This window comes from Megascapheus bottae, chromosome 17 (genome assembly GCF_031878675.1).
Source record: "Megascapheus bottae isolate mThoBot1 chromosome 17, mThoBot2.hap1, whole genome shotgun sequence".
NCBI classification, from domain to species: Eukaryota; Metazoa; Chordata; class Mammalia; order Rodentia; family Geomyidae; genus Megascapheus; species Megascapheus bottae.
The window spans coordinates 29,525,321-29,547,298 of record NC_143525.1 but is presented as its reverse complement, the minus strand read 5'-3'; the positions used below and the strand labels follow the sequence as shown (position 1 = coordinate 29,547,298).

Genomic DNA, 21,978 nt, shown 5'->3' with positions numbered 1-21,978 from the left:
GAAGGGACTATGGGGTGGGGGTTTTTGAAGATGAGTAGGCAAGAAAACAAGCCCTGGAGACTCAAACACACACAGCTTCGAAGAGTATGTATGTGGATGTGAACACATTGACACACACACAAAGAGACACCTGCAAAGATGTCCTAATACACACACACACACACACACACACACACACACACACACACACACACACACCCTGGAAAAGGAGGTAGCCACACTACTCAACATCCAGAGTGTTCCACCTACAGTCACAGCTGTATAGGGTCAGAGGAAATCTGAGTTTGTACCCCTTAGGGTAAACAAACTCTCAAAACAGCCACACACCTGTCCACACTCCCACACACAAGCACTGAAAGCAACTCTAATCCAGAGCTACTGCTTCTTGGTATGAGTGTCACTTGCGATCATAAGGAGTCAGATAACAGTTCCACCATGCACCCATCACCGCCAGTGCTAACCTCCCTCCAACCCCCTTCAGTTCCTTCGCCTGCTATGCAGTCTGGGGGCCTTCACATCCCAGAGGAAGACAGAGCCAAAGCCTGAGGTGCTGTTCAGAGCCAGCATTCTCTTTATCCTAAGCTGGAGAAGGCAGGAGTGAAGAGATGCCCACATCACCACCTTCCAATGCAACCTCCCAAGCTAGACAGAGCTTTAGCCATTCAGAAGCTCCCAGAGCCCAAATACAGAAGCCATGGTCCCAGCTGCCCCTTAGTGGCCTCCACCCAGACATGCAAAAGGAAGAGCAACAACTACCAAACCAACTAACAGAAGGAAAGAATGGGGAAACTGGTCTCAGGAAGCCCCAGGAAGGAAGCAAACCCATACTGCCCCCAAATGAGCCATTATTTGGGGACATCCAAAAAGCTCAAGGATCTGGATGCAAGATCAATAAAGAAAAGCAGCTATTCTGGGGACATGGAAGAGCCCTGCAGCCAACCGGCTCCCCTTCTACCCTTAACCTGGGGCTTCTGCCCAGATCAGTCCCTCTGTGCTATGACAAATGAACCCAGTCCCCAGAAAGCCTAAGGAAACACCAGGACAAGGCAAGCAGTTCCTACACCCCAAGGCGGGCCAAGATCAGTTACCCGCTTCCTCCTCGAGGGCCTCTGTCAGGAAGGGAACAAGAAGGAGAGTTATTCCAGCGGCTGCTCTGACGGAGTACCTTCCTTTCCCCTCAACCCACATCCCATCTGCCCATGTATCTTGATGCTCCTGGTTCTGCCAGTTAAGGCAGGCCTCTGGCCTTCACTGGCAGTCATGCTTCTCCAGTTTTGATGTGGGGTACTGAAAAGGGGGTACAAGCAAAAGTTGAATGTTTGCTAACAACTCAGTCAATGTGGGGTGGATAAGACCAAATCAGAAGTGGGTAGGGCCTCTGCAAGTTCTCATGGTGACAAGACAGGCTGCAGGTTACCTTTGGTGGCTCCTGCGGCCCCCAGGTGGTAGATGGCAGCCAGGATGAGCCAGCAGGTCTTCTGCTCATCGGGGGAGATGGCCAGTACCTTCATGGCTGTCTGCAGCTTACTGAACTGTTGAGCTGCCTTCTGCTTCTCCTCGGGCTGCAGAGGTAGATGACATACTAGCTTTCGATCTGGGAGGGGCTTCTCTCTCAGCATATCATGTTACTGCTAGACCCTTGGAGAGGGCAGGGATCAGGTAAAACCACCTATGGGGCACCACATGCCAACTGAAGCTACTTCTATCCCCAAGGTCCACGGCTGTCCCCAGTCCCTATAGGCCCCTCACCTTAGCCAGTGGCACAATCCCAAACACGTTGTTCTCTGCCAAGTGATTCAAGTGGAGCTCTGTCCTAGGGGTACAAATGAGGCATCATCATGGCCTGGTCCCAGGGTAGAGACAGATACACCTTCTCCCCGTCTATCCATCATCAGAATTATCAGGCCCATTCTGCCACCTTTCCTAATTGGCCAGGATGTCTGGGCCAGATCCCCGGGAAAGATGCAGGAAACCTGCCTATAATGGATACAGACTGTGCCTGTGCTATGAGAAGAGCTAAAAAGGATAATGCCTGGGGCTGCCTATTTGGCCTTATTGTTTATCATTGTCCACTGATCAGACAGCAAGTCTGAAGTTGTAAATGGAAGAGCAAGGCAGTTGATGGGGCCAGAAATGCCAACTGGAGGGCTCGGAGAAGACTTGGCTCTTGGCTCTAACTTAACCCGCACTAGCTGTGTAACTGTAGGAGAGTCAGCCACCATCTGCCATCTGGGTGGGCTTCCCCAGACCTAGTTTCCTGGGTAACAGAGATCCCTGGGAAGGCCCTGGGAATACTAAAGCATCAGTGCTGTCCCTCTAGTACAGCAAGGCCTCAGAACCAGGATCAAAACATTACTGGAAGGCAAGGTCTGAGCCTCAATCAATTTGCTATTCCCAGGGCCCAGCTCAGAGACCGGCACATAGCAGGTAATGCATACAGCCCAGAGGGCAATTAGATCAGGAGCCCAGTCAATGAATTGGAGGTCAGAGATGCCTCACTGCACCCTCTGTCCAGCCTCACCTGAGGGTACCATCCACACAGGCCAGCAGGTAATAGAAGACATTGAACGTGGCCTCACTGGCTGGGCGTCTGGCCACTCGCAGCTTCTCCAGAAGCATTGTCTGCAGCACAAGAGAAATGAGGAAGGAAGGTACTTTGGGTCAAGTTCTTTCCACTCCATACAGGAGGAGCCAAGCCTGATCCTCTAAGCCTGCATCTTATTCTCAGGGTGCTCAATGGGTGGCCAGGTCACCGCAGGGTTAAACAAGGCAGAAATTAGAGCCAGATGAAAGACAGGCCCAGCTCCTGAATGAGGCCCTGCCACCTTCCCACCACCCAGAAACTAGCCTTCCTTGAGTGAATGAAGCCCGTGGTGAGGAACTGCATCTAGCATGGGGAGAGACAGGCCTGGGCTGGGCCTTACTTTACCAATAAGTTGATCTCTGCTCATAACAGCCTGAGAGAAGGCCCTGAGCATGGATCCCAGAAAGTGGGCACAGCCTAGACCACCAGTGGTAAGGAGTTGAGGTGATCAGATAGTCTCAGGCTCAGAAAGGAAAAGGGAGCTGGGCAGAAGGCCTGGACTGCAGGCCAGGGGATCTGGCACCAGCCAGTCCCATCTGTACCTGAATCCATTTAGTGAGAGACCCCAGAAAGAGACTGGTTTCTAGGGTATAAAACCATGGGCCCATTTCTACTACCTAGGCCTAGCCAGTACCCCCTTACCTGAATGGAGGCTGAGGCCACCTGGCCAGCTTGGTCAAAGTCCAGGGAGAGAATGTGAGAGAAGCGGGTGGCATTGCCATTCATGATGGTAGGGCTGTTTCCAAAGGCTTCCAGGAGGGTATAAAGAGCTTGCCACTTCTCCACTGCAGAACACAGGCCCCCAAAGGACATTAGGAAAGCCAGGGACAGCCGTGGCATGAAGGGCCACTGAAAGCAGAACTGCTCATGGACAGAGGGGGCCGCAAGGGAGAAAAAGAGCTGGCACCTCAGAGAGTCTTCCCGACCCTCCCCACCCCATTCTCAGCTTTCCCTGTGGTCTTCACCTTACCAGAAAACACCTTGTTCCCACTGGTGCCAGCAATGGTGGCCAGGTATTGTACCAGATGCTGGCAGCTGGTAGTCTTGCCACTGCCACTACTGCCTAAGAGGACAATCGACTGGTCCTGCCGATTCATCAGCATTGCCCTGTACGCAGTCTGGGCCACAGCATAGATGTGGGGTGCCATGTCCTCCCGTCGACACCCCTTGAACATGTGCATCACCTTGAGCAGAAGACAGGATGAAGGGAAAGGGTCTCAACTGGTTGACCCTGGACCTCACCTCCAGGGTTCACATGTTTCTGGATTTTCATACCACGGGTAAAAGGAATTCTGAGGAAATGCAGATACTAGCCAAGTCCTGAACTCTATTAAAGGTTGCAGGAAGTTCCTCTACTCCACTCCTGGAATGACTTCTCTTCCCAAGACCAACTGTGAGGGTGGGGCAAGAGTCCCAGAGAAGAGAAGCAGGGAAGATGGGGTGAGTAGTAGATAGGTGGGTCTATAAATCAGCATAGTAGCCTAGAGACTACACCTTCTCTGAGTACACAGCAGGGGCTCCCCGGGGGCTGAGCACGAGCAGGCTGGGGCCAGCGTAGGTATGCAGCAGGCTAGCACCGTAGCGTTGGCGCAGTGTGTGCAGGACGCTGGACTCATTGAGGTACACCAGTGAGGTCAGGTCTTCTAGACGGTTGCAGGAAGGAGCGTTAGCCTGGACAGAAGGACAGGCAGGTGGATGGTGAAAAGTGGAAACTATGCCCATCACAAAGGACAGACCTGCTCTCCCCCCCACCCCCCATGCCCTCCAGCAGCCTCCAACCCACCTTCTCTATGTCATCCTCATCTACATCCAGGATGGCTCCATCATGGTCCAGCTTCACACGCACCTTCCCCTCAGGTAGGCTGAGCTCCTCAGATTTGAGCTGACTGGCTGCAGAGCAGGGATACTGTTGGACATGGACTACTTGGGCCCTTCTTGGTCCTGCCATCCTCCCCACCAGGTCACGAGCCTCTCTTTGCTCTCAAGAGACACAGAGGCACACCAATGCCAGCTTCCAAGCATTCACAGTCCCAGCATCTGTCCCTAAATTCCTGAGACTTACCCAGGGAGAAGCCATCTTTATGGACCAGCCACACCTTCTCCGTCTCATACCACGCCTCTTCAGCTGCAATCTGCTCTTCCGTCTTGGCCTATCAGAGGGAGGGGAAGAATACATAGTCAAAGCAGACTCTAGAAGGTAGAGACAAGGACAGCAAGAGTAAAGAGGTAAAGGGAGGGGATTCAAGATCTAACACTGGGCAAGGGAAGCGGTTAAGTGGTAGACACAACACAGGGACATCAGAGGTGTCAGGGAAGGAGGATGGAGAAGCTAGGAGGAAGATGGTAAGTGCCGAGGATCCCAGAGGACAGAGACAAGGCTAGGGACCATACCAGTATGGAGAATCTGGAAGAACAGGGACACAGGCAGGACACAGTACCCAGGAAACCAGTCCCCAGGAAAAAAAAATCCCAGCTGTCCTCTACCCTTCCTCCATGCCAAGCCTATGGGATCAGTGTCCTGGCCCCAAACCCTGATCCCTGGACCACAGGCATCAGTTCTTTTATGCCAATAATAGCCCTCCTCTACTGAGCTGAGAAAGGCCATTTCTTTTAGACTGGAGCAGAGAAGTAAACTCCTAGGACTTTGTAGTCTAGAATGGTAGGTGGGCCCTGAGCTCTGGCTACAGAAGTGCCAGCTTCCCTGCGTCTCCAGGCCATGGTCAGCAGAGACCTAGGCCTGAAGGTGGTTGTTGCATGGACTTACTGGATATGCTAATGCCACAAATTAAGGGCACAAGACAACATAGGGGAAGATATGGGGGCAGGGAAAACCTGCAGGGAGAAACTTACATGTCTCACAGAAGAATGTGATGGATTCACATTCTCAGGAATGGATGTCAAGGGGGTGGCAGCCCCCAGAAGCCCCAGGTGACCATCGGTTGAAAGCAAGCATTTATGGGCACTATTAAGGTATGAGGCTACAAGATCTAGTAGCATCTCCTAAGAAGGATACTAGAGCTGGGAAGTGATGGTACTGGGACAAGAGAAGGGCACAGTTCCCTTGGCCTATTTCTCCCTTGTCAGATTTGGGCAAAATGGCAGTAAGTCTACCTTGTGGTTCCTGGGGGCAAGCTGGCCATTTCAGAAGTTCCTACGACTGCAATGGCCTCCACACCTTCCTTCACGGTCCCCGTCTAGGAACCTCTGAGTCCCTTACCCCAGGGTCCCTTTTCCATGAGACCCTTGGACAACATCTAGATACTACTATGTGACTCTGACCCCTGTGTAAGAGATCAGGAAAGAATGAGAAACACAGTCAGAAGTACTGTATGTTCTGTAGGACACTAGTAAATACTGCATGTCACATACTTGGATTTGAATGAAAAATGAAATCTGGGTCCTCCACCAAGGTTGGATTCTGGCTTTGGATAAATCCTGTTTCTCCAACTACAGAGTGAGAAAGTTGGGCCACACCCGTGTACACAGACCTCTGAAATCCCATGGAAATTGTCCTTCAAATAGCATGATCATAATGAGGCTAAGTAACAATGTTTGATTTGTTGAAGTGAGGATATTTGAAAGGGCAAGTTTTGTGTCTTTTTTTGGGGGGGGGGGGCAGTCCTGGGCTTGAACTCAGGGCCTGAGCACTGTCCTTGGGCTTTTTCAAGGCTAGCACTCTACCACTAGAGCCACTGCACCACTTCTGATTTTTTTCTACGTATGTGGTACCGAGGAGTCAAACCCGGGTCTTCGTGCCTGCTAGGCAAGTACTCTACCACTAGGCCAAACTCCCAGCCCCATGTCTTTTTTTTTTAATATAAGAAATGAAACCGAGGCTGCACATGGTGGTGCTCAACTATAATCTTTTTTTTTTTTTTTTTTTGCCAGTCCTGGGCTTGAGCTCAGGGCCTGAGCACTGTCCTTGGACTTTCTCAAGGCTAGAGCTCTACCACTTGAGCCTCAGTACCACTTCCGGCTTTTTTCTATGTATGTGGTACCAAGGAATCGAACCCGGGTCTTCATGCATGCTAGGCAAGCACTTTAACCACTAGGCCAAACTCCCGGCCTCAACTATAATCTTAACATTCAGAAGGCTAAGGCAGGAGGCAAGTTCAAGACCAGCCTGAGCTATGTAGTGAGACCCTATCTTTAAAAAAATAAATATGCCCTGTATCATAGATGGCTTATACCTGTCATCTTAGCTACTCAGGAAATGTCAATCTGAGGATCACAGTTCAAAGCCAGACAGGGCAGGAAAGTTCATGAGGGAAGAAAAACAAGAAAAGAAAAACCTCACACCTGTAATCCCAGCTACTCAGGGTCACAGCTGGAGGCCAGCCTAGGAAAAAACATTAGTGAAATCCCGGTTTCAACTAATCGCTGGGCTCAGTGTCCCAAGCCTATGATAACAGCAACACAGAGAAACCTAAATAGGAGGATCATGGTCCCAGCATGACCCTAACCCAAAAATAAGAACGCAGAAAAGGGCCAAGGTGCGTTGGCTCAAGCAGTAGAGTGCCTGACTAGAAAACATGAGGCCCAAGCTCTACTCCTAAAAAAATGTGTAAACTACAAAAAAAAATCGTAATGTTTTATTCTCTTCAAATTATGTGTAATGGGTATGATGGTCAAGTGCTGGGGTGACACCAAAGGTAACTAAGGGCTTTTTAGGAGCTAATCTGGGAACAGATTTCTCACACTGGCCAGGAGGTGGAGACAAAGACCTTCTTATCTATAGGCTCTGGTGAGGGAGCCCTACTAAGAGTGAGTAGGGCTATACCACCTAGAACTTAGCTGGCCCTTGGGCTCCAATGTCTAAGAACCTTGAGACGTCAAACCATTGGTGACACTCCCTTGGGGTATGGGACAAAGCTGCGATATCTCAGTCCCTAACACTGCCTCCCTTGGGGGATCCCCCAGACATGGGGCAGGCACCAGGGGAGGTGGGGGGAAGAGGCCTTACACTCCAGCAGGAGGCCCGAGCACAGACGCCAGCCCAGGTACAGGCCAGGGGCAGTGGGTGGTCACTGGAGGAATCGGGGGGCTCCTGAAGGGGGCAGGAGCACCCTACCTGGCTGTGGACAGGAGAGGCGGCCTCAGGGTCCAGCTACCGGCAGCAAACAAAAAAAGAGAGAGAGAAGAGGGGTGAAGATAAGCAGACACTTGCTTGTCACCCCTCAGCAAGCACTTCCAGGCCAATGGGCCGGCATTCTTTGGCGGTCCAACGTGCAGAACGGAGGACAGAATTGTGCTCCAGGCAGACCTTATTTGGCCTGGGCAGGAGAAACGCACATAAAAAGAAGCCAGACCGAGAGGAAGAGACATTTGGATCCGACAACCCTTCCCCCACCTCCATGAAAGAGGCTCTGTGAGTCATCTGTGTGACCGGCAGGGGTCTGCTGCTCTGCCACTGCCTGGCTCTCATGGGCTGGCCATCTGGCCCATTCTGAATTAGGCTCCTTCTTCCATGGGTGTGCCAGGCCACCTCACCACAGCCAGGGCCTGGTTTTCCTGGGACATTCTTGCCTCAGCCCTGCTCCCCTGTGGGCACCAGACACCAGCACAGAGCCATCCCTCACCTCCAAATGCATGCCCAAGGGGATGCCACTCCCCAGGCCGAGGGAGGACTGTCTCCCAGAGCTGTCCCTCTAGAAACCCAAAATCAAGGACGCCTTCTTTGGCCTTCCATGTGCCACACCTGCCATGCTCAGGCAGGCACATTAGCCTCATGGCAAGGCCCAAATGTATGAGAGCCTGGGTAATGTGACAAGGGGCCACTTGTCAACTGTGAAAGAGCCAAAGTATTGTGGGCAGACCCTGGGGCCAGCCTAGACCTGGAAAGCGAAAGCATCACAATGGCCCTTGCCACCCATCTGGCCCTACCACCAATATATGCCATCAAGGCAGGAGAACAGAGCCAGGGAAGGGGAGGAAGAGCTTCTTCCTCTGCGTTCTCCAGAGGGGCAGTCCTCCACAATGCCTTCCTACCACAGACACACAGCCCAGCCTCTGGTCTGGGAGAGCCAGAGCCCGGGGACCCCCCACAAGAGCATTACAGAAGCTGTGAAGATCCTCTCAAGCCGTCGGTGGGCCTCCTCCGAGGGGCTCGGCTGGACCTCAGGGGCAGCTCCTGCCTGAAGGTTAAACCACCATTAGTTCTGGCCTGAGGAAGGGTGGGAGCAAATTGCATGCCAAGCTCCTAGCCCAAAGGCCACTGGGAAGTAGAGCACGGTGAGGGAGACAAGCAGGTGCCAATTTGAGTTTTGAAACTAGCAGATGAGCAAATAAAAAGCACAGATGCCTGAAAGGGAGGGGTGATTTCTTCCTGCCATCTTTACCATGTGCTCAATAAATGGCCCTGTTAATCCATGTACCTTTACCATGTGCTCAATAAATGGCCCTGTTAATCCATGTACCTTCTAGCCCCTTCCAGGCTCAGGTGACAGGTGACTGTAGTCCAGGTCAGGGCATGGCCCAGCCACCAGGGAGACAGGGAAGCAGAGGGTGCAGCCCAGGATGGGCACATGACTCTCCTAGCTACTTATAGACTCTCCTGAGGAATCAGAGTTGAGCTCATGCCCTGCCCATCCAGCAAGAATACCCCTGCTAACTCCCATGTGCAAGGAACATTTCCTGCTCCGACTTAAGAGTAGGCCAGGAGGGAAGCCCGTGCTGGGGCTTGAACTCAGGCCAAGGTTGTTTTTTTGTTTTTGTTTTTGTTTTTTGGCTCAAGACTAGTGCTATACCACTTGAGCCACAGCACCACTTTCAGCTTTTTCTGTGTATGTGGTACCAAGGAATGGAACCCAGGGCTTCATGCATATTAGTCAAGCACTCTAACACTAGGCCACACTCCCAGCCCACAGGCTTCCTCGTGAGCCCTCTCCTTTTTTTGTTTGGCCAGTCCTGGGCTTGAGCTCAGGGTCTGAGCAATATCCTTAGACTTTCTCAAGGCTAGAGCTCTACCACTTGAGCCTTAGCACCACTTCCAGCTTTTTTCTATATATGTGGTACTGAGGAATCGAACCCTGGTCTTTGTGTATGCTAGGCAAGCACTTTCCCACTAGGCCAAACTCCTGGCCCTGAGCACTCTCCTTTTAACCACAAGCAGGAATGACACTTCAAGTCTTTCCCAACACATATGCACATACATGCACTCATGCACCAGCACATGTGAGCACATATATACACATACACATGTATTTCCCAGGGGAAGGGCTGGAATGATGGTATTCCATCTCTGCCCCTACCCCACCCAGAGGGCACTTCCTGAAAAACCAGGGTAGCCCTAGATATAGAAAAACTCATTTGTGCCTATCTGCCACCTAAGCATAGGATTCCATAAAAGTCCAACTTCCAGAGGGGGACATGCAGGCCAGGCCTGAGGAAAGAAATAATGGCATTCATCGTCATTAGCATCAACACTATAATTTATGGGCATGTTGCCAGGGACCAAGTTTAGAGCATTACCTGCATCATTTCTAATCTTCATAGCAGCCCTTCAAAGCAAGTATTACTCCTTATTTGCAACTCCAAAATCCAGAGTCCCCCAAACAATAGATTTGGGGGGTGGGGAATAGCTCAAATGGCAGAAGATTTGCCTATCAGGGACAAAGTCCTGAGTTCAAATCCCAGTAGAGCAAAAAAGAAAAGAAAAGATTTTTCTTAGCTATGCTGATCCTCTATCTTCCAGTAGTGGGAAGAATCAAAGATTTGCTTGGAAACTACTCATGCGTTTGCCACAGGTTGCAGCTTATTACGCATTGTGTATAATGTTCTAAGACGTCAACATTACCACTTGGGATCTGGGACCTCAAGATGGTACCATGTAGCTGAGGACTAAGTCTCAACCCCCGCCTGGCCCCCACCCCCCCATGGCAAGTCTTTGTAACATGCTGGTTAGCATTTCCCATCCAGCCACTGGGCCACAGCCCAGGCCACCATGGTTTCTGTCTGGCGTTCAGTTAAGGCAAGCCATGCAGTCCTGCATAGGCATGTGGCCCTGGACCAGCTTCATGCAAGGTTCCTTGAGGCCTGAGGAAGTGTGAGGCTGTGCAGGGGGGCAGGGGGAGCTCTTGGACAGAGGATGTTAGTGGCACACTTGGGTACCTCCTGCTGCACGCCAGGGGTTGGTGACTTGGTCTGCTGCTCTCCAGGGAGATCTGACTTCAAGTGAGCAGAAGCTGAGTCCACCAGCTCTTGCGATGGAGCTGGGGAGCGCTGCTTCTTTGGCATTTCAGGCTTGGCTGGGAATCTCGTTTTCTCAGGGGAGTCCACCATACTTGGGGAGCCTGGTTTCCCCAAGGAGCCTGTCTCTTGGCTGGAAGACTTCTCCCCCTTCACGGGTGACTGCTTGCCACGGGGCTTATGGTCCTTGCCTCGGCCCCGAGACATCAGGCTTCGCAGGCCCACAGAGAGCTCATCCTTGGCTGCTTCCTTCTTTGCCTCAGGCTTTGGGGGAGCAGGGGGAGGAGGAGGAGGAGGTGGTGGAGGCTTGGGGCTAGAGGCTTTTTCTCCCTTCTTGCCTCGTGCTGGATGTTCAGGGGACTTGGCCCCTCGTCCTAGAGGCTCCTTGGCACCACCAGGCTCCTCACCAGGCAGCACCTTGCTCACCACCTTCCTCACTGCATTCGCCACTCGCTTGCGGGACAGGCCCTGGCCGTCCTCACTTGGGCCTTCTGCTGAGGCAGCCCCCAGGCCATTCATGGCGAGTGGGGGGGCAGGACTCTTGGCTGTCTGGGTAGTCTCTGAGGGTATGGAGCTGGCAGCAAGCTGAGGACTTCTAGGGGGGGCACCACCACCCTTGGAGCTGCCCTCCAGCTACAGTCACACAAATATAGGGAGATATTAGCATCAGTCTGCATCCCTGCCCACCCCATACATAGAATTCACCCACCACACACACAGGGAAGTACTCTCTCCACCTTCCACATACAACAATGGCACCAAAGAATTTGGTTTCTCATTCCAAAAAAGCACACCTGCTGTGTATCCCCAGGCTGAGCCTGGGACTGGGAGATGCCAGCACTAAGACCTGGAAGTGCCCCCCCAATGTGACTAGCTGTATGTCAAGGTAGCAACCAAGAGTCAATCCAATTACATCCTACCCCTTCAGTTGGCAGGCAGCAGAGCTGGGGCACAGAGGGGTTCAAATGGCCAGCTCCTACCACCAACCCAAGGCCTAACTCAAAGGCTTTCTGCCTCTGTCATTCCTGCTCCCTATCCTCCAGTTTTCTAGGCAGTCAGCCCAGGAGCCTGCTCACCCTGAAGAGAGCAGTGGCCAGGGTGCTTGCTCTTCCTGGCTCTAAGGCACGCTGAGCCTCCTCCCCAGCTTCTCTGGTCTTTGGTCTTGGTCTCCCCTTCATCTACACTCTCAAAGCCTACAGAGACACAATGCTGGCCCAGAAAGCTCTCTTTTTAACCTGCTTTTGGCAGTCTCTTTGTAGTTTCTCCTCCTGCAACCCTCTAAAGGGTGTGGAAAGATGAGAGAAGAGGAGGCAGCTCCAGCCACAAAGGATTAAGCACTTAAATAACAGTAGTTCTATTTGCCCTCAAACAAGGATAGGGCTCTACCAACCATCCCAGCCTCTGGATACCCAGGAGCTGACTGGGAAATACTGGCACACTCCACCCAGGCACCCACCCTTCCTCTACCCTCCACTGGGAACTGTTTAAGGTCACAGAGACTGCCACTGGGAGGGCCAGGCTGGCTAATGGCAGGGCGGGGTTTCCTGCAAAGCCAGCCACATTGCCTGGGTGAGGGGAGCAGGGTCAACTTAAGGGTTCCTGCTGCCAGCCAAGCTGCCAAGCTGTGTTCTAGTCTGGGTCCCCCCATGATGACTGTGGCTCTAGCTTGCATGTGGCGCAGTGGGTGCCATGAAATACTGGCTGGTACGCAGAAAGATGTTCTGAGTTGCAGTCCCAGGGGCCACTATCTCTTGTAGCCACATGGACAGGGAGCCCATTACTGAGCAGAGCTGAGCCTCCACTGTAAAGAAGGGACTCACAGTGCTCTGCTGCAGGGCTGGGAAGGGAGGGCTCAAAGGCCAAGAGTTGCTGGTTGGCATGCTAAGGCATTGCAGGGCTGGCTGTGGCCCTCACTGCGGGACCCATTCCCTTCCCTGTCCTCTTCTTTCCTCCCATCCCCCTAACAGAAGATGATGATTGCAATTGCTGCCTTGCCAGAACCTCTTCTAAAGCACTTTACAAATAATTTTGCAGCAAATAAAAAAAAAATCCAGCTGGGCACGGTGGCTCACACCTGTAATCTTAGCTACTCAGGAGGCTGAGATCTGAGGATCGTGGTTCAAAGCCAGCCTGGGCACTAAAGAACTTGAGACTCTTATCTCCAATTAATCACTAAAAAAGGGGGGGGGGAGTGGGGCTGTGGCTCAAGGGACAATGCCCAGGTCTAGTGGTAGGTTGGTAGCCTTGAGCTGGAGTGCTCAGGAACAGCTCCCAGGCCCAGAGTTCAAGCCCCATGACCCACTAAATAAATAAATAAATAAAAATAAAAAATAAATTTGAAAAATCCATTCTGTTCTAAGGTTCTTTTAATGTGTATCTCAAATACAACCCTTTGAAATCACAGGCTGACCTTAGTGGAAGCCACATGCCTAGTTAATCAAATCACCCAAAGAAGTAAGAGGCAGACAGGACAGCCACCATTTGGGGGTAATAAAGTATGGGTCTGTTTTGTGCTTTAGCTTACCCAAGTCTTGGGCACATCAGCCCTGCACTAATTTAGTATCCTTCCTAGTGACACCCCTCTGGGCTTGGCTTCTAAGGAGATTGCCTTAAAAGAATCCAGTTTTACTCAAAGTCTTTATCCCCAAGTCAGTAGTGGATCTGGGGGACAGTGGGCAGTTGTAGCCGGCCTCCAGGCCGCACACAAAGCAGCTGACAGACTCTTGGAAGAGATATACAGCAGCTGCAGTGAATCCCTCTGTGCCCTTGCCTTGTGCCACCCAGTGCAGGCTGAAGAGTCCCAACAGCTGAGCTCTCAGTCCATGTGCCCCCACCGACCTGAGAGTTTGCCTACCTTAGCCCCTCCTGTCCAAAACACGTAGGAAACCAGAACTAAAGGCAGAGACCACTCAAGAGGCCTGGGGAAAGGTTAGAGGATGGACTCAAGGCATATTGGCTTTCTCATCTCCTTCACACACACCCAGGGCTGGCACCATACACGCTACACTTGTGCCACACAGGAAGGGGCCTTGGGTCACTGCCTACTCTATGAAACTGCCTCCTAGGCTAGTTGAAGGCTGGCAGTGGCAGGGCAAAGCTAACCCAGCCACACACACACACACACACACACACACACACACACACACACACACACACACACACACACCCCACACACACAGAGTCTCAGAGAAGCACTTACAGCCCCTTCCTCCTTGCCAGGAGGGCCAGGCTTTGGCAGAATTTTATCTTCCTCTTTAACCTGAGGGAACAGACAAAGAAGTCACTGGCAGGCAGCAACTGGGAGATGTAGTACTAATTATCTAGGAAGAAAATATTCCAGGGCCCTCTCTGTCCCTGACAGGCAGATGTCTTCAGTTTCCTGCAAGAGATTTCCTTTCCTGGGATTAAAACAGGCCAGGAACAGCTTCAAGAAGAAGGAAGTTCTTGAAAGCCCCAGACTCTGGGGCTCTATGCCCACTTGCCCACTGATTTTCTGAAGAAGTCTACCTGCAAGCAACATCATGGCCTTGGCAAATTAATGCTAACTTAATTCATGCCAGTCTACAAGAATCATTACTAGCTTGGATCAAAAAAAAGAAAAAAAAGAAAAAGGGCTGGAACAAAAAGGCTCAACATAGTGACTGAAGAAGGGAAATAATTCCATTGTAGGGAGACTGCTGAATTCAATATAGGGTGAAAAGGTGGTTCCCATCAGAATGACTCTGGTTTATTTCTAGGTCCAGCTAGGAGCCCTGCATCCTCCCAGACAGACTAAAGAGCTCCCACTGCAAGCAGAAGCGTGGCAGAGATCTGTGGTCAGAAGACCAGCCATTTTCCAACCTCAGGGTTACAAAACTGCCAACCCGGCAGCTGAGGGAGGGAATCCCAAGGTTAGGGGTGGGATGTGGAGGAAGGAGAGATGCTAGAGCCTTGGATAATGTGATTGGGGATTTGTGCCACAGCCTGCCTGGGAAAAGGGGTGGGGTGGGGGCGGGGGTTTAAGTCAGACAGAGGCAGGAGTCAGGAGAAACAACTGAACACTAGAACTGTATGGAAAAATGGTGTAGTAATGTGGAAAGTTCTTTCAGTTCACAGGCTGACTCGAGGCTTCCCCTCTCTCACCTCAGGGTACCACTCCCTCCAAAAATTCAGACAGTCTAAAGGAATTTATTTCCCTTCTTTCCCCAGTCATCTAGGCCTGACTGCACAGCCCATCCTCAGCATACCTTGCTTTCTCTGCACAGTGGGGTAGGAACCCAGGAGGAAGTCCTGGATTCCTCATGGAGAATATCCATACATGCATCTGGGAATCAATTATGCACTGGGGGATTCATGGCTCTCCATTTTAAACCAGAGTCCACGGACAATTATTGAGCTCCAACCAATAGTTCTTGCGCCACTGGCCAGCCTGATAGCCGCTGCAATTTTAAAGCTGCATTCTGTCCACAGAGCATTATATTCTGTGGACCAAGCTTTAAAATTGGCTCACCTTGCCATAGACAAAGGGAAAATGGCAAGTATGCATCAGAAGGCATCCTGCTCCTTTAGAAATGAATTGGTGCAGAGAAATGGGGGGGCAGGTAGAGAGGGAATAAAGCATGCTGCCTGTCCCCTCCACTCCCTCCCACCAAAGACTTATCACCCCTCTCCCACAGATTACACAGTGCATTAGGCCAGGCATAAGGGTTAGAAGACAGCAAAAGTGTATGCAAACCACACAGTTACTACACACAGTGCTGTTAGTTTGGGCTCAGTCATTGCCCAGATTCCAAGTTCACACCACGTCCTTCACCAGCTTCAAATCTATCCTCCTTCCAGAAGCTTGAGTTTGGGACCCCAGACGTCTGGCCCAAGGGTAAGGCATTGGGAACACCAGTTACCCCTTTCAAGTGTCTGGGATACTGGGCCCAGTTCTGAGCTCAGCTCTGGATTTAGCCTCAGGCTGACTCACGGTCCCCTCCCCCACCCAGAGCTCTGGCTGCTGTAGATCATTGCCCAGGCAGGGATTGTGCATGGGCACAAAGGCACGACCAGGTCTGCAGCAGCTTGGATGGCTCTCTGGATCCAGGCACTGGCTGGCTGCACTCCCAGCCCTTTACCCCTTTTCCTACTCACCTCATCCCCTAGACCAGACTTGGGGAGATCCAGAGGTCAGAGCCAAACCTTTCCCAGCCATCCCTCCACAGCAGCAGAAAGGGTCAGGGAGGTTAGGGTTGTAGGACAGAGAAAGGGGCAACCATGGATAAAAGGCGGCTCAGCTTACCAGAGGTGGCACTTGGGAGAGGAGCCATGACTCAGCACAGGATCCCAAAGAGACAGTAGAGGATTCCCCAGCCCCAGGCCATCCTCCCTGCACCCTCAAATGCAAACACATGCTGCAGTCCATCACAAGCTTCCAAAACTCCCTCTCCCACAAGCCAGAATCCAGCCTGCAACACATCATGCTAGGCACAGAGGGAACACAAAGATTTTGAAATCCAACTTTCCTTTTGCTCCCAGAAGGCGAACCTTGAGGAAAAAGCCATGGTATGGAAGGCAGCCTGCACACTGGGTCAGAGAAGAAATAGGGGCTGGGTCTCTCAAGGACTCAAAGTCTTCCTAAAAGCCAGGACCCACGGGGACGAATGCTGTGGGCAACAAGAGGAGAGGAGAGATGGGTCGGGGAGGAGATCAGAAAGCTGGACTTGTCTGAATATGGTAAACGTCCATCAAGCCACTGGTTTCCCAGGAAGGAGGTTGAAAACAGTGCTCTAGCACCCCAACAACTTTGCCTTCTACCTGCAACCTGGTTACCTGCTAGAAGTAAGCAGCCCCATCTGCAGCTCAGACACCCCAACTGGCCCTCTTGACAATCAGTTATCAGAGCCTGCCCTAGCTCAGGCTTTATCCAAAGAATCACTTCTATTCACTGCAGTTTATTTGCTTGTTCTTGTAACTGCTAATGATGAATAGTTAACAAGCAGCTAGCTAGAGCTGGGCACCAGTGGCTCACACCTGTAATCTTGGACTCCTACCTGCTCAGGAAACTAAGACTTCAAGGACTGAGGTTCAAAGCCAGTCCTGACAGACAATTCAAGAAACTGCATTTCCAATTAACCAGAAAAATGAAGGCATGGTTCAAGTGGTAAAGTGCCAGCTGTGAAGAGAAAAAACTAAGCCATAGCAGGGTACTGGGAGCTTATGTCTATAAACCTAGCTACTCAGGAGGCTGAGATCTGAGGGTCCTGGTTCAAAGCCAGCCCAGGCAGAAAGTTTGTAAGACTCTTATTGCAATGAACACAGCAAAAAGTAGAAAGAAGAGCTGTGGCCCCAATGGCAAAGCTCTAGACTTGACCAAGAAAACAAAGCAATAATATAAGATCCTGAGTTCAAACCCCCAAAACCAGAATAAAAACTACTACTTGAACTATGCCCCAGCCATTTTGCTTTTACTTTGCTTTGAAAGCAGGTCTTACTAACATTGCCTGGGTTGTCCTCAAGCTCAAGAGCCTTACACTTTTGCTTCTCAAGTAACTGGAATTAGGGTATGTGGCACCATGCCAGGTTTCAATTGTAATAGTAGTGGTGGTAGAGTCTGAATCCAAGGCCTTATGATAGCATGTACCTGGGTCTCCATCTGTTTACTGTAAGCTTCCAATCATTGTTAGAATCACAGGAATGCACTTTTTTTTTTTTAGTTGTGGGACTTGAACTCCGGGCCTGGGCACTGTCCCTGAGCTCTTCACCTCAAAGCTATCACCCTACCACTTGGGCCACAGCACCACTTCTGGTTTTCTGGTGGTTAATTGGAGATAAGAGTCTCTCGGGTATTGTAGTGCCCGGGCTGGCTTTGAACCACAATCCTCAGATCTCAGCTTCCAGAGTAACTAGGATTACAGGTGTGAGCCACAGCGCCTGGTGAATGCACTGTCTCTTCCAGCTTCCGCTGGTGGAGATAGAGTCTTGTGTACTTTTCTGTCCTAGCTGGCCTGGTACCATGATCCTCCCACGTAGCTTAGAATGGCAGGTGCCCACAATGGTGCCCAGCATGTGTTGCAGTCTCTCAAACTCTTCTGCCTGGTAACAGCAATCCTCCCATTCTCAGCCTCCCATAAAGCTAGGAAAATAGGTGTGAGCCATTGATGCCCAGCTTTTAGTTCATCTTTTTTTTTGCCAGTTCTGGGGCTTGAACTCAGGGTCTGAGCACTGCCCTTGGGCTTTCTCAAGGCTAGCGCTCTGCCACTTGAGCCACAGCACCACTTCTGGCTTTTCTGTATATGTAGCACTGAGGAATCGAACCCTTGTCTTTGTGCATGCTAGGCAAGCACTTTACCACTAGGCTAAACTCCCGGCCCCTAGTTCATCTTTTTAGATAGTGTCTTGTGCTTTTTCCCAGACTGACCTCAGGCCATTATTTTCCTCCCCCATCTTCCTCCTAAGCAGCTAGAGATACAGACGCGCCCTACCACACTTGACCTCAATTAGTAGTAACTGGCTTTGTCTTACTACTCAGTTAATATGCTAAAGACTTTAAACTTGTTTAATTAATTCATTTGCTCTTTGATCTCTGTCCAACTTTTCCAGAGAGCCCATATGGTCCAGAAGGACATAAGCCATTAGACACCAGCCTGTACCCCTGTATCAGCTATTTTCTGTTCCAAACCCATGGGTGGAGCTCTCCCTAGAGGAAATTCTCGGTATCTTTTGTGCAGAATTGCCAGGCTAGTTCTCCCCACCCCCCCCCTCTTTCTTTCTTTCTTTTTTTTTTTTTTTTTTTTTTGCCAGTCCTGGGGTTTGAACTCAAGTCCTGGGCACTGTCCTTGAGCTTCTCAAGGCTAGAACTCTAGCACCACAGCATTCTAGCCACAGCACCACCACTTCCAGCTTTTTCTATGTATGTGGTACCAAGGAATCCAACCTTGCATGCCAGGTCAGTACTCTACCACTAGGCCAAACCCCGGTCTCCCCTCTTTTTTTAATCACAGAATTTTAATGAAGGTTTGTTTAGGATCAAGAACAATCTTTATCCAGTACAGAACTGGTAAGGAACGAGGGCCCCACATGCAGGGGTCATGCCTCTTTTATAATCACCCACACAAGTAGGAACTAATGTGGAACAAGGGTGCCAAGAGCCAAGGCCTCTCATCCCCAGCCTGTTCTCCCTCTAGGGTTTCAGCCATTTCCAACATTACTGAATACAGAATATCTGGAGTTGGGACCTTAGCCCTATATAAGCGATTTAACATCTATTCTTTTAACTTTTCCTCCTTCTTTCCTTCTTTTCTTCTTCCCTTCCTTCCTTTTTTCTTCTCCCCTTTCTCCCTTAAAAAATTTTTGTCAGTTGTGGGGCTTGAACTCAGAGCCTGGGCATTGTCTTCTGAGCTCTTTTGCTCAAGGCTAGTGCTCTTCCACTTTGAACCACATTGCTACTTCTGGGTTTTGAGAGGTTAATTGAAAATAGGACTTCTCTGCCTTGACTGGCTTCAAACCATGATTCTCAGATCTCAGCCTTCTGAGTAGCTAGTGACTCCAAAGCCACTGTTATTTTGCTGTCAACCTTTCCCGGTATGTTAGGCAAGCACCAGTGGAGCTGAGGCCAAATCTAACAGATACGTTTCAGCAGCATAGAGATCTATAAGATCCACCTCAAGCCAAAGCATGAGCTGACCCTGTGGTGATCACCAGTGCACCACTTTTCCAAAGAGGGTTTCTGGGTTTGAAAGAGAATCCCCTCACCATGATCCTGCCACACTCTTTGAGGCTCTAGCCATCTCCTCCCTCCATACTGCTTCTGCTGAGCTCTGTCTTCAAGGAACAGAAAAGAAACCAACACATGTATTCACTTACTTACTCTGAGCTAGGCCTAGGGGAAAGTTATTTCATACTCATCTCTCCTTTAATCCTTACAACAACCCACTTCCTAGGTAAGGAAACAGAGAGAGTAAGTTGCCTAGAGCCCAATGACTAGTAAATGGCAGGGCTGGGATTCACACTCCAGATGGATGAATATTGGTGCGCTGTTTGGGTGACTGTGTCATTCCTGGATTGTGATTTCTTCCTGGGCAAGCCTCTGTCTTACCCATCACACTTGTAGGCATTTAACAAGCATGACAATGTAGAATAGGGTTCTTGTCTTGAACCTTCTTCCCATCTGATCTCTCTCCTCATAGTCAATTACAGAGAATAACTCTTGCCCATCTTGATTCCCAGAGAGGTGGCAGGCACAAACTAGGGAGATGTAATCTCTAAATTTAGTGACAATAAATAGATATTAAATGCTATGACCCAGGATTAGGAAGAGGCAGAGACCGTTGAAAATTACTTTGTTACTCTCTGTGGAACCACAATAGTCACAGAATGCATCATCCTCTAGCCTCATCACCCTATCTTCAGGAATACATGTTCAATGAGCTGACTTTAAGAGACAAAGAGAAAGAGAAAATCCACAAAACCCAGGCAAACTCTTGTCTAGAAATTCTCTGTCCAACACCTCTAAATTAGAAACAGTCCAAGTGCCTAGAATCAGGGTCAGTTAGGTAAAAACAAAGCTTGTGTCCAACACATTGCTAAGTTGTCATTTAAACAGACAAATACATGAGCAATGCTACCATATGGAAAACTTCCCATAAAATAACATCAATTAAAAAAAAACCTAGTATGTAAACAGTGATTAAAATAGTCATAAATTGTGCGAATTGGACCCAATAGAGACACGGTATTATCATAATGCATTTGTTAATTACTGCTCTTTTATTGCAAAGATGGCTAAATAGTCAATTTTTTAAAAAAAGAAAAGGAGATAATTGCTAGAAGCATTGGTTTTCAATGAGGAGAAAACTAAGGAATGTACTAAGGGACCATTAAGGCTCAGCCCCAGAAATCGCTTGTCAAGGATCAGGGCCAGGCTGGGTTTTACCCTCCAAAGAAAGAGCACAGCACAAACCAACTCCCTCCCATGCTCTACATTTCTCAAAGAAAAGGGGAGCATAAGAGCATTTCAGAGAATAATTCCATCCACTGGGCAGCCCTTCAGGCCTGCCATGCTCAACCTGGACAGATGTTGAGGACGAGTCTGTCCAGGCCAGAAATCCACACACTGCTAGCCCCGGAGAGTGGCTGGTAACTCTGAGAGGGGTGGGGGGAGGGGGTGGGTATGGAGGGAACTGAGATGTCACTTATGGCTCAGATTCTCTCCTTCTCCCAACCCTGACAATACCTGGGCCTTCTTATATTCTGAGGAGAGAGAGACATGGAATTCTCCTTTCATCTTTCTCCCTTCTTATTCTGAGGCACAGAGGGCCACTTGGAGGAGCTCCTCTCCCTCCCAGTCCTAATCTAACATCAGTGAATATATGGAATTGGATTGGGGGAGGAGGAATGAAGAGAAGGGAAGAAATAGTATTAGCAATAAACGTGTGTGTGTGTGTGTGTGTGTGTTTCAGAGGATTGAACCCAGGGCCTCAAGCATGCTAGACAAGTACTCTACCACTGAGCCACATACCCAGCCCAACAGTTTCTCTACACTAAACCATTTACAAGCATTGACCCTTTTGATCCCCATAATGTCTCTTTTGGAACAGATATCAGTCTGAGCCCGACTACTTTTTTACCATTTTGAACCCAGGGTCTCATGCTTGCTTAGCCAGCTTTTTTGGCTAGCACTCTACTACTTGAGCTATACGTCCAGCCCTGTTTTGTTTTATTTTTTGCTAGTTATTATAGAAATATGAGTCTAGTAGACTTTTCTGCGCAGGCTGGCCTCTAGCTACTATCCTCCAGATTGCAGCCTCTTGATTAGCTAGGATTATATGAGTAAACTACTGGCCCCTAGCAATGCGTCCTACAAAAGTGAGCAAAAATGACTCAGAAGGTCAAGCTACTTGCCCAAGACATTAAGGCAGCAAGTGGCAGATCTGAGACTCAGAACCAGGTCTGTCCTCTCACAAGAGCTTCCAAGGCTCACTTTAAGTCGGGGGGGGGGGGGGAGGGAGGAGAGAGGGAAGGGGGGGAGACGCAGGGGCGGGGAATCAAAGTCTTACCCCTGGCCTTCATTTTCCACCTATACCGTGATCTTTCCCCACAGCAGCTACCAGAGCAACAGCTTAAGTGAAAAGCAGAGCTTTCCATGGGCAACCTGCTCCTCCAGCTGCGATCTAAACATGATTTTCACAGAGCTGCTTGACAGGAAGAGGAACCCTGCAGACAGTGACCAGAGGAGGAAGGAGACA

The 21,978-nt window shown here is 50.2% G+C and overlaps 1 protein-coding gene across 8 annotated transcripts in view; it reads right to left on the bottom strand.

Moving 5' to 3' along the window:
- The window catches only part of Myo18a (myosin XVIIIA), a 102,801-nt gene that overhangs the window by 40,194 nt on the left and 40,629 nt on the right, over positions 1-21,978 (bottom strand). For 4 of the 8 annotated variants that reach the window (XM_090350553.1, XM_090350552.1, XM_090350554.1 and 1 more), the window contains exons 3-11: positions 7,548-7,691; positions 4,647-4,734; positions 4,368-4,474; positions 4,079-4,255; positions 3,555-3,768; positions 3,227-3,369; positions 2,522-2,622; positions 1,750-1,813; positions 1,418-1,562 (exon numbers count right to left, since the gene is read on the bottom strand). In XM_090350553.1, coding sequence (XP_090206679.1) covers positions 1,418-1,562; positions 1,750-1,813; positions 2,522-2,622; positions 3,227-3,369; positions 3,555-3,768; positions 4,079-4,255; positions 4,368-4,474; positions 4,647-4,734; positions 7,548-7,691 — 1,183 coding nt within the window. The remainder of the gene's footprint in view (positions 1-1,417; positions 1,563-1,749; positions 1,814-2,521; positions 2,623-3,226; positions 3,370-3,554; positions 3,769-4,078; positions 4,256-4,367; positions 4,475-4,646; positions 4,735-7,547; positions 7,692-21,978) is intronic. The other 4 variants (XM_090350555.1, XM_090350558.1, XM_090350556.1 and 1 more) reach the window with 2 other exon arrangements.